This window comes from Achroia grisella, unplaced genomic scaffold, assembly GCF_030625045.1.
Source record: "Achroia grisella isolate CSIRO2021 unplaced genomic scaffold, CSIRO_AGI_Agris_v1 utg782, whole genome shotgun sequence".
In the NCBI taxonomy this organism is placed as follows: Eukaryota; Metazoa; Arthropoda; class Insecta; order Lepidoptera; family Pyralidae; genus Achroia; species Achroia grisella.
In genome coordinates this window covers 235,373-251,792 of record NW_026713022.1, presented here as the reverse complement: position 1 = coordinate 251,792, position 16,420 = coordinate 235,373, and the positions used below count along the sequence as shown (strand labels likewise).

The 16,420-nt window shown below is 29.0% G+C and overlaps 2 protein-coding genes across 3 annotated transcripts in view; both read left to right on the top strand.

Annotated features, from left to right (window-relative positions):
* The window catches only part of LOC131851319 (cGMP-dependent protein kinase, isozyme 2 forms cD4/T1/T3A/T3B), a 120,909-nt gene that overhangs the window by 69,784 nt on the left and 34,705 nt on the right, over window positions 1-16,420 (top strand). For both annotated transcript variants that reach the window (XM_059201806.1, XM_059201807.1), the window contains exon 3: window positions 11,722-11,888. In XM_059201806.1, coding sequence (XP_059057789.1) covers window positions 11,722-11,888 — 167 coding nt within the window. The remainder of the gene's footprint in view (window positions 1-11,721; window positions 11,889-16,420) is intronic.
* LOC131851255 (uncharacterized) lies at window positions 7,256-7,675 on the top strand. Its single transcript, XM_059201727.1, has one exon. The coding sequence runs from the start codon at window positions 7,256-7,258 to the stop codon at window positions 7,673-7,675; it is 420 nt and encodes a 139-aa protein (XP_059057710.1).

The window sequence follows — 16,420 nt, the reverse complement described above, 5'->3', positions numbered from 1 at the left end:
CGAACAACAAGATCAAAAGACGCAAAACGTTAATGTTATTCATTTTACGTTATTCACATATCAAAATAACTGTACAGGACTATTGTGTTTAATATATAATATATAATATATCTTAGACATGGCAGTATTATCGTACTTAGCATAATTTTGTTTCCGGTAAATTTGCATTGAATAGAATGAATTCGCTAACGTATCTACACTATCTCTGTGTTCTTACTGAGCAGACTATGTTTAGTTTATTCATTGGCTCTATATTTAGATTGTTTTAACATCTGTTTTAGCTACCATTAATATTTGTCTAGCTAGAGCCAAGTTTTTTTGATTGATACTTAATTTCTTAAAATACATCACCTTAGTGTGATTCCATTTCTTTAATTATTATGTCACATATTTTCAATTAACTTACTTACTTCAATTAACATCATCATGAATTTGCACAAAATAAACAACGATGCATATACTGTACATATCATCAAAATGTGTTGTGACTTTGTTTCATTGTGACAGTCATAATATTGAAACTAATGTTGTTTAAGTATTACTTGGAGAATTTAAATCACTAAAACATATAGCGCTGATACCTGTAGGTCATAACATGACATTGAATAAACTCAACATATTTGAAAACTCAATGTAAATATTTTTGGTTTGTGTTTGCTAAGATATCGTGTAAGTGATCTCTTCAGTTATTTTCAATAGATACTTATTTGCAATGTACAATATAAGCCGAGTATTTTTCTTAGTGGTAATATTATATTCAGTAGTCGTGTCCGAAGACTGTCATTCTGAAAATATCACATTAAGTGACGGCCATGCTATTTTCCTCTCCGGTGACATCAACCTTTGCGGTTTTTTTAACAATCGTGACAGACGTGCATTTCTTCAGAAATAAATGTATGTCAAGGTCCGATCTACCTATATGAAACCCCTGTTAAAATGCGCGAGAGAAATCAGCATTACTTATTATTGGTCATATATAAATGAACACACACTGATATTAGTATTTTTTTACCAGTTTTTAATAGTTATTCCTAAATCTATGTATTTATGTTGCAACGTGCACCAGTTATCTTCTGTCAAATCTTTACTTTTTCTAGCAAAAAGTTGTCTGGAAGAGATTGCTTAGCAATAAGATGGCCTTCTGTACTAGTTCTAATAAATTGTTTTTAAATCCTTTTCTATATCTGGTACATTAAAGTGGTAAACGAAGAATATAATTGTAACGACTGATCTACTCGTCATCATGAGTTCCCTAGTGTCTCATGGAGCTTTACCACCTGGTTACTTTACATTAATGTGTTTTTCTAAGTATTACTTTACTAAGTAATACTTGTATTGAAAGTCAGACAAAAATGCGTTAGGCATATGTTTTTGTACATTATCTCTATAATTTATAATATTATAATTACAAAAAGTAATAACGAAATAAATTACAAATATATTGCCGTCCGGTCTGGCTCTATTCCCGATTTCAAATTTATATTTTGATATCTATTAGTAAGTTTTATTACAAAGTAGAAGTGTTTTGCATTGAAATTTACTTTGGCAAACATTTTAAATTCACCATAAATATGACTTCAGCATTAGATTTAGAGATTATCATCATTAGATTTTTTTGGTGTTCTTTGTATAGAAAATTAGCGCAGATATTCGAATTCCAAATGTTTTTCAGTGAGACACAGAGTTGGTTTTATAATATTATATATTTCGCAATTCTGATATTTGGATTTAACATTCATTCTCATATCTATAAAATCTCGATAACGTATTAGATCATGCTCACGATTTCTTCTGTAGGTATAGTATTTCAAGTAGTACTTAAGTAAGCGTTTAGTATTAATACCTACTGACGGTAGATGTGACTTAAGCGTCGGTAGTATACCTCCTACAAAAGTAATGATACTCATCGACTTATATGAGAAATAATGTTTCCCCATATAAACTTTCAAGTTTTATTTTTGTAGAAAAATGTAGTAAGACGGAATTACTTTCGTATTTTTAACATTAGTATAGATACTACTCTAGTATATGTAAAGAAAATGTTTAAAATAAACAATTCTGTTTGCTTTGGCTATCTTCTTTGAAATTTAGAATGAATGACACGTTGGACAGATTTATTTCTAAACTCAGTAAACGTTCTTTTCTATACTGTATTTGTTTAACTCATTATGATAGAAAATACAATGTTATGTTTTAGATAATCGATTGATTGTAAATAATTATTAATTATGCTTAATGATTGATTACATAAAGATTCTACATAAGAATACTCGATTTTTTCTTTTCTTTTACATTTATGATTTTCTATCTAAAGATTGCCCTTGCGTTTCTATCTCGAGCAGGGCATTGGCTGTTCGAGATAGATACGCAAAGTTAGTAATACTCTGCATAACTTTGATCATAACTTTTGATTTAACTTTAGCTTTTTTGGCTTAGAATATTTTAAGACAACCACGAAATCTCAGTTTTATCTCTAGATTCTAGGCATCTATCACCAATATCTACAATAGTTTGAACAAATAACATAATCTATCTATCTCTCTAAAATATTTGAAATCATTTTTGCACATGGATATTTATAAAGGTACGAATATAGAATCTGCACTCTGTTTATAAGAGTTTTTACTACTGGACTAATGAAATCTGTTACCTTTTTAGATAATAGTAATTGTGAATAGAAAAATATTATACAAGAACCGGCACTCCACCGGCCGTTTTCCCTAATGGTTTTTGTTGTTTCAAGTCGCGATAACGTCAAACCCCATAAATAGCATTAGTCTGTAGTCTGTCAACGTGGCCTGAAACTGGCTTAAATGAACAGGTGACGTCAGCATGATATGATGGAGATTATCCAGCTTTTAGATAATAATAAATACCGTTACGTTATTACGTTGTATAATAGTTCATTTGAAGTGAAGATTTTCAAGTTATTTTTCCATTAAAACAATTTCTTCAGTGATTTCAGTTCCAGATCAGAATAAAAGTTCTGAATGTAAAAGTACAAAAAAATAAGTAAGAATAATAAATAGCTTTGTATTTTCAACCACATTATTATCCCATTGCAAAAGAAACATATTTTGCCAGTGAATAGATTTGGTTTAAAAAACAAAAAATCTAACGACTCATATTTTTAGAATTGATTCGATATATACAGACGAGTTAAATGCCTTTTTTGCAGTTTTATAAAGCATAACGTGTGAAAGTGTCACCGAAGTAAATATATGCAAGTAACCTATAATCAGTTACTCAACATTACATCTAATATTTAAATAAATTTATTCAAATCGAATATCATGTTATTCACTTGAGGATAATACTTAATTTTTTTTAATTAAAATGCTCATTTACATTTAACCTATGAAAAATGATAAGAGAAATGATCCAATAATATACAATAGCTCAACCAATTACATATTTATAACTAAAATATTCGTGATTTTTTAAATACCTGTATTGCGTAGAGACAAACTAAATCATCAATATTTTATATATTGATTATTAGATATTTAGATATTATTTTATATTTTTTTATATTTTAATTTAATATCTATATTGCAGTAGAGACAAGCTTTATAAATGTATGCAATATTTAAATGGTGTCTAGAGATTCCTGTCACATCGTCTACATACACCATATCTATGTCAATAAACATTTCAAGATCATTCATTTTAATGCCAAGTGCAAATGTATTAGGGTTCATTTCATAATAAACATTTATTTCATATATTATGTTTCCTATATTTCTATTAATACTACTACGTACGATACAGGATTTTTACATAAGTCACTAAAGAAATTCTTTTAATTATTCAAAAGGAAGGTTTATTACGCGTGTTATAGTTTAGAACAATCCTAGAAATTCAAAGATTCGTGAAACATCCATGCGAAGCTGGGACGGATAGCTAGTATTTTACAAAAACATTTATAATTATGTATATATATATATTTTGTTTTCAATTGATTGATCTGAGTAAAAAATATATTACATACCTATGTCAACCATTGATATTGTCCAGAAAAGGCGAAACTGGTCAGGTAAAATAAAAATAAATCTATGTATAAATTTTGTGCATCTATTTAATCGATAGGTCTAGTAATAAATGGCGGCCTACGCTGAAACTAAAAAATATAATAACTTATCTAGTCTAGATTTAACGTAAAATTATTTGATGACGTTTTATTTTGATTAATTTCATTAATTAATGTGTCATATCAACTACTATTTGATTATAGATTACTTCAATTATTTTTTTAACCTTTATGGTTACAAAAATTAATATTAAAAACCTTGATCTTTATTGGCTTATTATAGATGAAACATGTTTATGGCAATTATAATAATACATGGATTAACTACGAGTTCATATTATCTATTAAACGGCTTGTACTGTCTCACTGATCTATCAATGTATAACCAATTTTATTACTCTTATAGTTTGTACTTTAGTACTTTACTCGACACAATTGTAAGAAATTTGCAAGAGGGAATCCTTACGTAATATAGACATGAATTAAGAAAACATTAATAAAAACATTTTCATTGTCTAAAAAGTAGTAATTAAATAATTTAACTATAATTCTATAGTAGAAGTTCTGTTTTTGATATCCGTATAAAATTTAAAATATCATATTTATATTTTGTGATAGTAATGTATTTAAAACTCTAGAAAGTAGCACAATGTATACTAAATGACAACATGGTTAATGAAAAAAATAATAACGTACCCTCCCAGGAAAAAATTGTTAATAGATAAGACTTAACGTTACAGCACTTGTATTTTGGGCTTACGTCCAAAATCAAAGAGAAAACGGGTCTAGGTCGAGTTCGAAACCGTTCTCACTCAGATGTATCATGACTACCGCATATTTACAAGCTTACATTTACTTTCCTAAAGTTACTTTTTCTAGCGACTTGAATAGAAAATATTTTTTCTACATATTAGTCCGATTTTAACGATACTGTTCAGTACAGGCGTAATACTCATTTATATAGGGGTTATAATAAATTCTTAGCTTTGAAGTTTATTTTTATGATTCAAAATCATAAATTTAATTACTGATTAGAATAATATTCATATTATCTTATCTTATAAACTATTCACGGGTATCAATGAAATGGAATAGAGTTAATCCCTCTTTAGTTTCTTTATCAATAATTTCATCGAGAGGCATTAGATATAGTGTTTTAATTTTGCTATTGGTATTATAATCTACGTTAGTGTTAAATAAGCCACATCATTATGGGCTACTTTTATCATTGATAAATACATAAAAATAGCAAAACTAGCTTAAATTTGATAGAGATATTCAGTGGATTACATATATAGTAGTAAATATAATTTATTTCGTTCCGATTGCAGTTGCACGTTACATACAAACTGTTACTTAGCAACAATACTTATTTTAAATGTGATGGATTATACTTTTTCTACTTCAATCAATGTGCCTAATATGGTCCCTTAATCCATTACATTTAAGATATTCTACATCTCTACATTTAAATAACATACATAATATAAAACAATATACAGAAGAGTAAACAATAGAACTACTAGCAAAAAACATATCCAAAATTAAATCTGTTAAAATACTAACAATTTCTGTTGGACCTATTATTGATTATTATTATTATATTACCATAGAAATTGTCAGTTATTATTGATATGTAATATAATTTTATTATGCTGTCACTTGATATAATCGTTAAAAACATTTGAATCCAAATGTAATTTGTCTCATCAAAGATGGCCTCGTGCCGGAGCAATAAAGCTAACTATATTACAGCTGGAACCAGCTGTAATATAGTAGCTTTATTGGATTAGATTTCAACTCAGCAATTAAATATAGTAAAAATATTTATTGTGTAGACTACAAAACTTTTGATCTTATTCTTATTCAATTTTTCAATAAATATACACCAAATATCAGACCTGATATCTCAGTAGCCCCTGTTATTCATATATGTAAGAAATTGTAGGAAATTGAAAGGCTTTTAAGAACTGATAGAACCCCGTATACTTTTTACTGTGACGGGTAACGGAGACTCAGGTTCAATTCTGGTGCGGTGCCTAGATGTGTCAAGAAATTCCAAATTTTCAGAAATTTATTATTATGACTATACAGAATTCTAATGACCTTTCAGTAACTTAGAAAGGGACCATGTGTTAGTTGAACGACCTTAACGTAACAATATCGCCCACGCGTACCGACTAATTGTGGATGCTGATATACATATTATACAACATACTCATAATTGTCCACAATGTAATCGGTCATACAAATGCTAATTTGTTGACGCAATATGTGTACGATAAATGTCACGCTAATAAAGAGTTTGACAGAAATGCATCTCTAAATATAATTTCAGATGTTATTATAACTATTCAAGACATTTGGCAAACAGATACACGGGACAAGATAATTAATGCGATAAGACCCAAGTTTAAGAAATGTTACAGATGTGACTGTCTTTTTAGTTTTAATATAGACTATATTTAATAAAGACTATAAGTCCTTATTTCCTAATGCTGCATTAACTTACATCTTAACTGTCAATTGCGTTATTTTATTTCGTCCATTCCTCGCTGTATTTATTTTAGCAACCTAATGCAAATTAGATCTGTAATTTGTTTTATATTATTTAGACTAGTAATTAAATAGTGGTTTAACTAACCTTACATAACGACTTTTAATACATGTGGTTAATTATAATTATAAAATTCATTGCAAAATCACATTTAGATTCTGTAACTCAAAAAATATCAAAGCCATTTTAAATCAATTATGTATTGTAATAATTTTCATAATTTCTTGGAATATTTCAAATATCGAATTTGTTTCTAAACATGTGTGATGTACTATTTTTATTAATGGATAAAGGATTCGCTGAGTAATCAATCAAACAATGGATATGAATTTGAGACTGAAACAATTGTTACAAACAATAGGTAGGTATCGTTATGACATAGCTTCTTCAATATGATTAATATTCTGGACACTGGCTGGCCTATGTAGTAAAGAAAACCCAGTTAAGTATTGGTATATCTGTTTTATTATTCTTAATCAACTGTAATATATTATATTTATCTCTAGATAGAGTCATGTGCTAACTGAAATACTACTCATTAGTATAGTGACTGTTAATACTTATAAAATCGTTTTGGTAATGGAATGTGGCAAATATTTAAAGTGATGGTGTAAATTCAGAAAAAATTGAAGTTAATGAGACTATCGGTAAAATTTTAGTGAAAAAAAATGGCACAAACACATACAACCCCGTGCAAATTAGATCATAATTTTAAACTAGAAAAGAAACTATTAGATATGAAACGTATGTTGATGGAAAAGACGGAGGAATTGAAGAGGAGAGACAAAATAATAGCATTACTGGAAAACGAGATTGACGAAAAAGATACAACAATACGATATCTCAAAAATGAAATAGACAAATTTAGACAAGTCGTCAAACCTTTGACACAACAAATAATAGATAATCACAGAAATGGTTCAGAAGATGAAGGCTTTGTTATAAAAACGCCAGGTGTGGAAAATACCAGGGTGTTACCGCTTGGTGAACCACGACTCAAGAGAACTGCCATATCAGCGGAACCGTTATCATCGTTGACTCAAGATCACGAACTCAAATTGGTGAAGATACCTAAAAGTAAAAAGTAAGTTAAGACTAAAAAGTTCTATAATAATGGAAACATGTTTGGTATATATCATATATTTCTCTCATAATTTCAACGATAATAACTAATAAATGCAAACGAATAATAATCTGCAAACAAAGCTTTATTAAAATACTACAAATTAATACGTAATATTGGTTTGCATAAATAAAATTGACACAGTTTATGAGTTATGGACGAGCGCTCGTTAACACAACGTTCATATTACGTTGCGAATTTACTGTACGCCCCATACGATTGGTTGCCGTACCATCAATTGTAATAACGACATTGTAAAACCTAATTGGGATCTGAACCGAATATTTGTATTTTAGTAAACATGTGACGACAGATATAAAATTTATGAGTAGTTAATTTTATATATCTTTGTTTTAAGAGCAGTAAATGTGAAACATTCTAAAATACTGCCTATTAAATATATAGTCTTATATTGCAACATAAGGCTTTGGACTCTAATATTAGAACATATTTGAAGTTTATGTTGTCGTGTCATTATCTTTCGTAGCCAGGATTTATAATACTAATATTGCAGATATATTATATTATTCAAATGCATTGTTACAATATACTCGTATATTAGCTGTCTATGACCAATTTGTAACTCACAAATTGTGAGATATCTACTAGTTGATATGTATGTAATACCAGCACAATGTAGTGTTATCTATCAATCACCCAAGGTGGAGATTGAATTTCTTCTATGCAGGGAGTTATGTACTCGAGGTCGACCTGTGTCAGCCAGTGTGCCTTCGGTCGTACCTATTTGGTATAATTACGTTCGAACTTTATGTACATTGTCCTCGCCAACGGCTGTGTCACGATATTCATTGATAGTTATTTATGGTAGTAATTTTGTTGATGTTCTAATATACGAATTACATTGCAATTTGCTGATAATTACCATTAGGGACAGTGCTATTAGATATGTTACCGCAATTTTGTAGGCTGAGTACTTCCTGTTCGCATTAAATTATGTGTGAAAATTACAAGGTCTAATAGATTATAACAAGATGTCAACGTGTTTATACCTTTCAAATACTAGGGATAATCAGGGAATGGACGGAAAGCATTCCTGAGATTTTAAGAAGTTAAGAGGGAGACGTTCCTTATTTTTGTCTCTATTTCTTTCTCTACCTTTTTTTAATCCTTGTCAAAAATGAGTATCAAATTCTACTGATAAAATTGTAGACGTTCATAAGCTGTAGTTTATTTTCCAAATATCTTGATTATAATGAAATACCACTGTCACTGTATAATAATATTATACAGTTCTGCAAAATTAATAAATAATTAATGATAATATTACGGCGGTAAGGCACAGAGGTTTCCTTCAACCATATTTCTACTAAACATAAATATAATGACACATGTAAAGCGTTTTAATTTTATATATAAAAATATTTTTGCTTACGTCGAAGAAAAATGTGGGTGTGGCAATGTTGCAGTGTAGGGTTTTTTACGTGACGTGCACACGATTTTTACATTGTGGTATGCAAAAATCGTGTGCATTCAATGAATGGTAGTGAACTATATACTATCGTGCTGTTAATTTCAGGATTTAAAACTGGTGCAATTCGTTCCAAATATATATTAAAATAACAAAGGAATATTAATTCTGTTCTCTTCGTTATTTTATTATATATTAAAATAACGAAGAGTACTGATTTAAAAGCAGATAATAATTTTGAATTTTTTCATCTAGATATAATATTAAGTTCCAGGTTGCCGTTTACGTATAATAATAGATATGATTATAATACTTATATATACCTATGTCTGCAAAATTTGCTACTCCAATATTTCTCTTTATAGACATCAATATAATTTTATAACCATAATTTTATGCAATTTACATCATTATTTAAAATTATTAACAATGTATCTTTATCGATAACCGTTTCAAGTATAATGGGTAAATAATATAATGATATTATATAGCATATCGCAAATCAAGAACGGTCTTATAATATTGCTTGTAATATTAGTATATAACATTTTTTTTTGTTTATATTGCAAGTGAAAAACAGCTGCCTAATTAAATTATAATAATCTACATTAATTTTTACCTTTACCCTAAAACAATTATAGACTTGTATATTTAATTAGTTCTTCCAAATGTTTTATTCCTATAATAAGAGCATATAGTGTCCTAGTACCTAATGCGGATTATGATATTTTTTATTATTCGGGAAAAAATTAGAAAGTAGATTTATTGAATTATTTTTTTTATTTATACAGTGAAATTAGAAACTAGAATATTGCATGAAAAAACAACATTAAAGCAGGATATATACGAGTATGAATTGGGTACCTAGTTATTCATATTATTTACAAAATTTTGTATTTCTAATTTTACTCGCGAAGTTTACTGACAAATGGAGAATTTATATCTCACAAGACTTCGTAGTATTTTAACTTATTTACTTTGTAAAACACATTCTCCGCAATATTTATCTTCGCGCTACATGCTAAGGTTGATTTTCATGCACTGTAATTTTTTCATGTCCATAATAATACTTATCAATGGCAACAATAGAATTGTTTCTTAATTGCCACTAATTAAAAAGCGCCAAGTGTGAGTCGAATATGCAAGTACTAAGTGCTTCTTTTATCGACGTAGACTACGTACAAGTCATCAGACTGCTGCCTTACCTATTTCAGTCGTCAAGCAGCTTGCTCTACAAGATGTGTTTCTATTTTATCGAATTATGTGTTATTTTGAGGAAGTCCGTTTCGTTACTTAATGGATTTATATTATTTTGTTTAAGTGATGTATTAATAGTTCGGCGACCATACTGTAAAGTAGTAGCCTGATCCCCGAACAGTCAAACTTATAATAACTACCAAACTGTTACCGAGGTGACTTGATGATGGCTCATTCAGAGGCGAAACACGTGGCGCCATATGGGTGTAGATTTAATAACAGTCGGAATTTGATGACCAATAGAAAAAGTCGTAACTAGTAACGCTTCTAGTAGCGGTGGTCACTGAATATTTGAGGTCTCACGTACGCTAATGGTAGCAGAATTTAACAAAGTAATACAAATCTATTAAGTAAGATATATTTTGGTTGCTAGGTGAGTTACACCTATCGGACCATTAACTTTGCCATTCGTGTTACATAACAAAACACTTCAGGTTCAATTTAAAAAGTATAAATTAATGTATCTACTATATCTTGGAAAACGCCAAATGAAAAATGTTTCATTTTGACTTTAATTAAATTACGTCAAAACTCAAGTAATAAATTAATATTCTTAGTTCGATCATGTATTAGATATAATTTTAAAATGACATTCAATTGTATTTACGTAATACAACATACAAGGATTAGTTGTCCGTCGACGCGCGCAAACGGAACTGCCTTTAAAAGGATGTCATGTCTGAATCATGAAAGGATTCAAAGCGATCATATAGCACATAATAATCTGAAATACAAACAGATGCTAATGTTTTATATACGTGATGCTCATGACTATATGCGAAGCAGCAACAATTTCCCTTTATTATAAAAATGCAGTATTAGTTAATCAATACGGAACCCTAACTTGTCATTTATCAGACAATTACACAACTTATCGAGTGCTATTTATAGATTTCTTTTTGCAAGTTACAACTTTGTGTAAAATTGTGTACAATGATTGTAAAGAAAGAGGGTGTTATGGAATAAGACATAAAAGATCAATGTTGAAAAAGGATTAATATTGTCTATTTGTATGAAAGTAAGGTGGAACATAAAATAAGGGAGAGAATTGCAGATTTTTTCATACAATTCGCTATAATGACAAATAAGCTGGCCATTAATTTAATGAAATGTACTTAATACTCGTTGCTTAATTTAATAGACATGAACTTATAGACAGTTTAAAATATCTCACAATATCCCAAATTCCAAAGAAACACCGCATTTTAAAGCCTTTTAACAAATTTCTTTCTTTCAAATTAAACCGTCTTTTTGGTTACTAGACATAGATAAAAAATTTGAGTTGATGTTTACAGGAACTAATTTACTTTGTATTTCACTTTCAGATCACGGGAACTGATCAAGGGTGCGATTTTAGACAATGACTTCATGAAGAATCTGGAAATGACTCAGATCCGGGAAATAGTGGATTGCATGTATCCAGTAGAATACGCGGCAGGGAGTATTATCATCAAAGAAGGAGATGTCGGCAGTATTGTGTATGTTATGGAAGGTCAGTTGCATGATTTTTCTTTTTTTTATTAGTTTATAATATCAATGTATTGATCGTTTTATGCAGTTAACAACGATTAAACACTTGTTTTTGACATGCTAAATGAGCTAGTTCATACTAGTGTCATCTAGCGGTGAATAGCAAAACTAGCTTCAATAGGTGATAGTAGTTTCATTGGCACTATTACTTAATAGATGGCAGCTTGTAGAATATTAGTTGCCTTAATACCTTCATAGACGCCGCTAGTTACTTACATGTATTTATTAATTTATTATCTTCACGCCAAGTTTCTAATGGGGTAAGTACTTTCGTAGGAATTGCTTACTAAATTTTATGAATATTTTATTTTAATTTTAACGGATTTTATGAATACTTTGTTATTTTATTAAACTTATTACATTGTTTATAACAAAATAAAGCAAATACACTTTCAACGTTGTAGATGGATTATGATTATTCTATTTGAGGTATAAATGCTTATATATAGAGTATTTATTACTGTGATATGATATGGTATATAAGAGGGGTTATTTTAAGTAAATAATAAATTAGCATCATAAAACTATTACATTTTGTGAAAAGAATACGTATTGCATATTATTTCCACCGGAGAGCCTGGCTAAGATGATACTTTTTATTATTGCTATAGTATCAATTTTATACGAGTAGAGTCCCGGCAATTATATAAATTATTGCCTCGGGTTTGATAAGTATGATATATATGATCTATTTAAAGTATCGAAATTACCGACATTCAAAGTAATAAAGCTATTAGATATCCTAGAGAGAAAATTACAAAATGAATATAATTTTGTTTCTATTACAAAAGACAGAATATATAATTTCCAATCAGCAAGAGTTTAGTGTAAACATAATAATTATTATATCAAGTATGTAGTAGTACTCACTAGAGCGAGTACTTTCTAGAGGCGTCGAGAAAGCAGAAAAGCCAGCAGCGTGACACCGGCTTTTCCTACACTTTAGTGTTACTCTACACGCACTATGCGGTTTATTCTTGCATACATGTAAAGCTAGATGTATAATTATTTATAATTATCGTAATACATTAATCAATGTATCTATAGAAAGTAACCATCAGGGAAGGAAAGAAGGAAATTGCAAATAAATCGTCAATTTTTAATTTTTCAAAATTACATGGAGCTATATAGTATATATATATAATATAGTATAAGATATTACATGTGACTTTGTCTGCTTTTTTAGCATCAAGTTAGGTTTTACCACAGTTTTAAGAGTTAAAAGAAAAGCGGTTATCTTACATCTGAAAAAAAAATTGCAGTATATGTTATATTTATGCCAAATTTCACTATGATCGGTTACAATTAGGCACACAGGCACTCTTTCATATATTTAATATTACTATGAATAATTTATTTATTTATTATATGTAATCTGAAATGTATATTTCGGTTCAACTTTCTGATATTTAGATTGTAATTCTTAATGGTAGCTAATTTAAAGGAATAAACTTAAATTATTATTACATTTCAAAATATCAGGGTCTTTACTTCTTCACTTTTCTTCGTTTGATGAATAAACTACGTGGAAAATGTTATAGTGTATATTATTATAAATTAATAAATGTAATATTTTAATAATATTATAAACGCCAAAGTTTATGTATGGATATTTGTTACTGTTTCACGCAAAAACTACTGAACGGATTTTGATGAAACTTTACAGTAATTTAGTTTATGTAGCAGAATAACACATAGGCTATATTTGTTAATGAAATTTAACGAGGGACCCGGTTTCCCGCTCGTATAACATATTTGAACTTGCATAAATGTTATATACGAATAGTTTTATTATTATATTATTATTATTATCAGCCATCATCATTATTACAACACTGCGCTCTCATTAGGTGGCCATAACTTGCCTATTACATATAGCGTGACAATAAAAACATAAACGACATTTGACGACCTCGGTGGTCTAGCAGTTTAGCACATCGCTTTACTTCCGATGGTCGCGGGTTTGTTTCCTCGCACGATACAAGTATATGTATTGATGAGTTTATTTCATTTGTATTGGTCTAGGGTGTTTTCTCTATAGGTATATTGTGTACATACACAGTATAATAGAATAACAAAAAAAATGTATCCATGTATTTATATCACTTATCTAGTAACTTACCTTGGAACTAGATGGCACGGTGTGATTTGGTCAGGTATATTATATTATTATTATTGATATAGGTATAAGTGAATAGACGCCAGTTTAAATTTACCGTCAGTTTGGCCGTAAACTTGTTTGGTTTGGTATTCAATTAGTTATATAAAAATTATGAAGAGCGTCGTGATCTAGTGGTCACTGTCTCGACTTACGTCGGAAGTAAAGCGAATGGACCACCGAGGCTAAATTTATACAAATACTTCTTGAATATAAAAATGAATCTGTATTATTGTAAACATGTATAAGCTTATTTGAATAGAATACGTGCTGAGTTTCTTGTCGGTTCTTCTCAGTTCGAAAGCACTCCGAACTAATGGTAGATTTGACATAACATAAGACTCTGTGATAGATCTACATGAAATAAATTAATAAATATATATTTGATTATATATATTATAATTTCGAGCGTAGTATTTAACAATGATCTCTGTTTTATTTATTAACTGCAAATTTGCATGCAAGTTATGTAATTAAAATTCTGGTTTATTAAATACTCTGTTCAAAACATTTTTTTATGTATGTACTTCATAGTTCAACGCTTATTGCTCCAACAGTTAATGTGTAACGAGCCTTACAAATTGTAACAAATACTACGTAATTACTAGAGCTTGGTATTTAAAATTAATATACATGTAACGCTGCCATTTTGTTATTACAATTTACACGCTGTTAGGGATGTTACATTCTGTATAAAATCGGATTATATTATCGATCGATCGATTAATTACTAAAATATTTTTGTTAGCGTAATAATCGCTTTTTTCCATAAATTTTTATTTTGCAACTAACCTAACTTTTTTAGGTCAATTAGTCGAAATAAATCTCATACGCAAATTATTTAATAATTAATTAATCGATTGTCATAAATATTAAAATAGATTTCAAAGGTGGTTATTTAAAAAGTCGTTTTATTTCTATAATCGATATTTTTTACATCCCTATTAGCCATAGCATGCTGTGAGGTCATTAGAAATGTTATCAATAGACCTCGGGGCTCATCGCAAGGTCATCTTTTGGTTTACTATAGAAAAAGTAGGTGCATCGTGTTTCACGGTTCATATTCAATTAGAAATCGTGTTCCATTAGATTATTTTGATTCTGATATTTTTTTATGTTTATTTGCATATTTGAATGTCAGAACATATGAACAATATTTATTAATAACATTTACAAAACTATAATATTTCACGCTTAATACTGCAGTAATTAAATTTGGAATTAGACATTAAAATTAAAACTTTAGAGTCGATTTCACAAAACTTATATTTTTTATATAATATCTTATTGTTTTACGTGTGCGATCTCGTACTCACGATGCGGATAAAATAATTATCAATTTTAATATTATTTATCAATTAATTATTAAATATTAGTTTATTATAAAAAATATACCGTTTTTGTTTACCTTTGTGCTCAAAAAAAGCTATAACACAAAATAAATCTATTATATCGCTAACTACTGTGTAAGTAAGATATTACTTGGGTTACTATGAAATTAATAATTGATACCACCTAAGTGAGGATTTTAGAACAAATTAGATTTATATTGTATGATGGTAAGTGTATAGACATAGCCTATATACATACATGAACAGCGCCACGGATATCACATTATCATATGACCCCGTGATAAACATCGTTGCTATTCCGAAATGCTATAAGATCCTCTAATTTCACTTCTTTATCTCCACCCTTCAACTTAAAAACTGCTTTGTTGCAGCGTGTTTAAGTTGAATGGAAGGTGGAAGGAAAAGCAACCTGCTTAGCAGATGAAACAGACAAGACTGAGGTACACACGCAGACTTTTTTACAAAGACTACCAAAATATAATCACTTGAGTAATCAGTCTGTTCAATTTACCTACTCATTATTCAAAGATTTAATTACATTTTTAACGAGTATTAAGTATTATAAATATGTTTCCGCAATCTTCAATTACGTGGTTACTACAAAAAAAACTTTGGCTGCCATTTTGAGAATTTTATTTAACGCAGGCCCAAACTGTATTCCAATTATTTGTCACAAAAACATTCAATACAAGTTATTACATGACCATGGTCACAAATAATACAATAAAAAACATAATATTATATCATAACTTGGTGAAAATCGGCAAGGGTCAGTAAGGTCACCAGTAACCACACAATGATGACTCAGAGCATAAGAAACTAGTTGAATAATATTGTTATGATAGAATTATGTAACTTTAATAATATATAATTTAGAAACATTAATAAACTTTCAATATGAAGCGTGCTATATTGATGTTAGGCGACGTGACGTAAATCTAATTACGTAAAATATACTTTAATAATATGTGATCAAGACTTGTA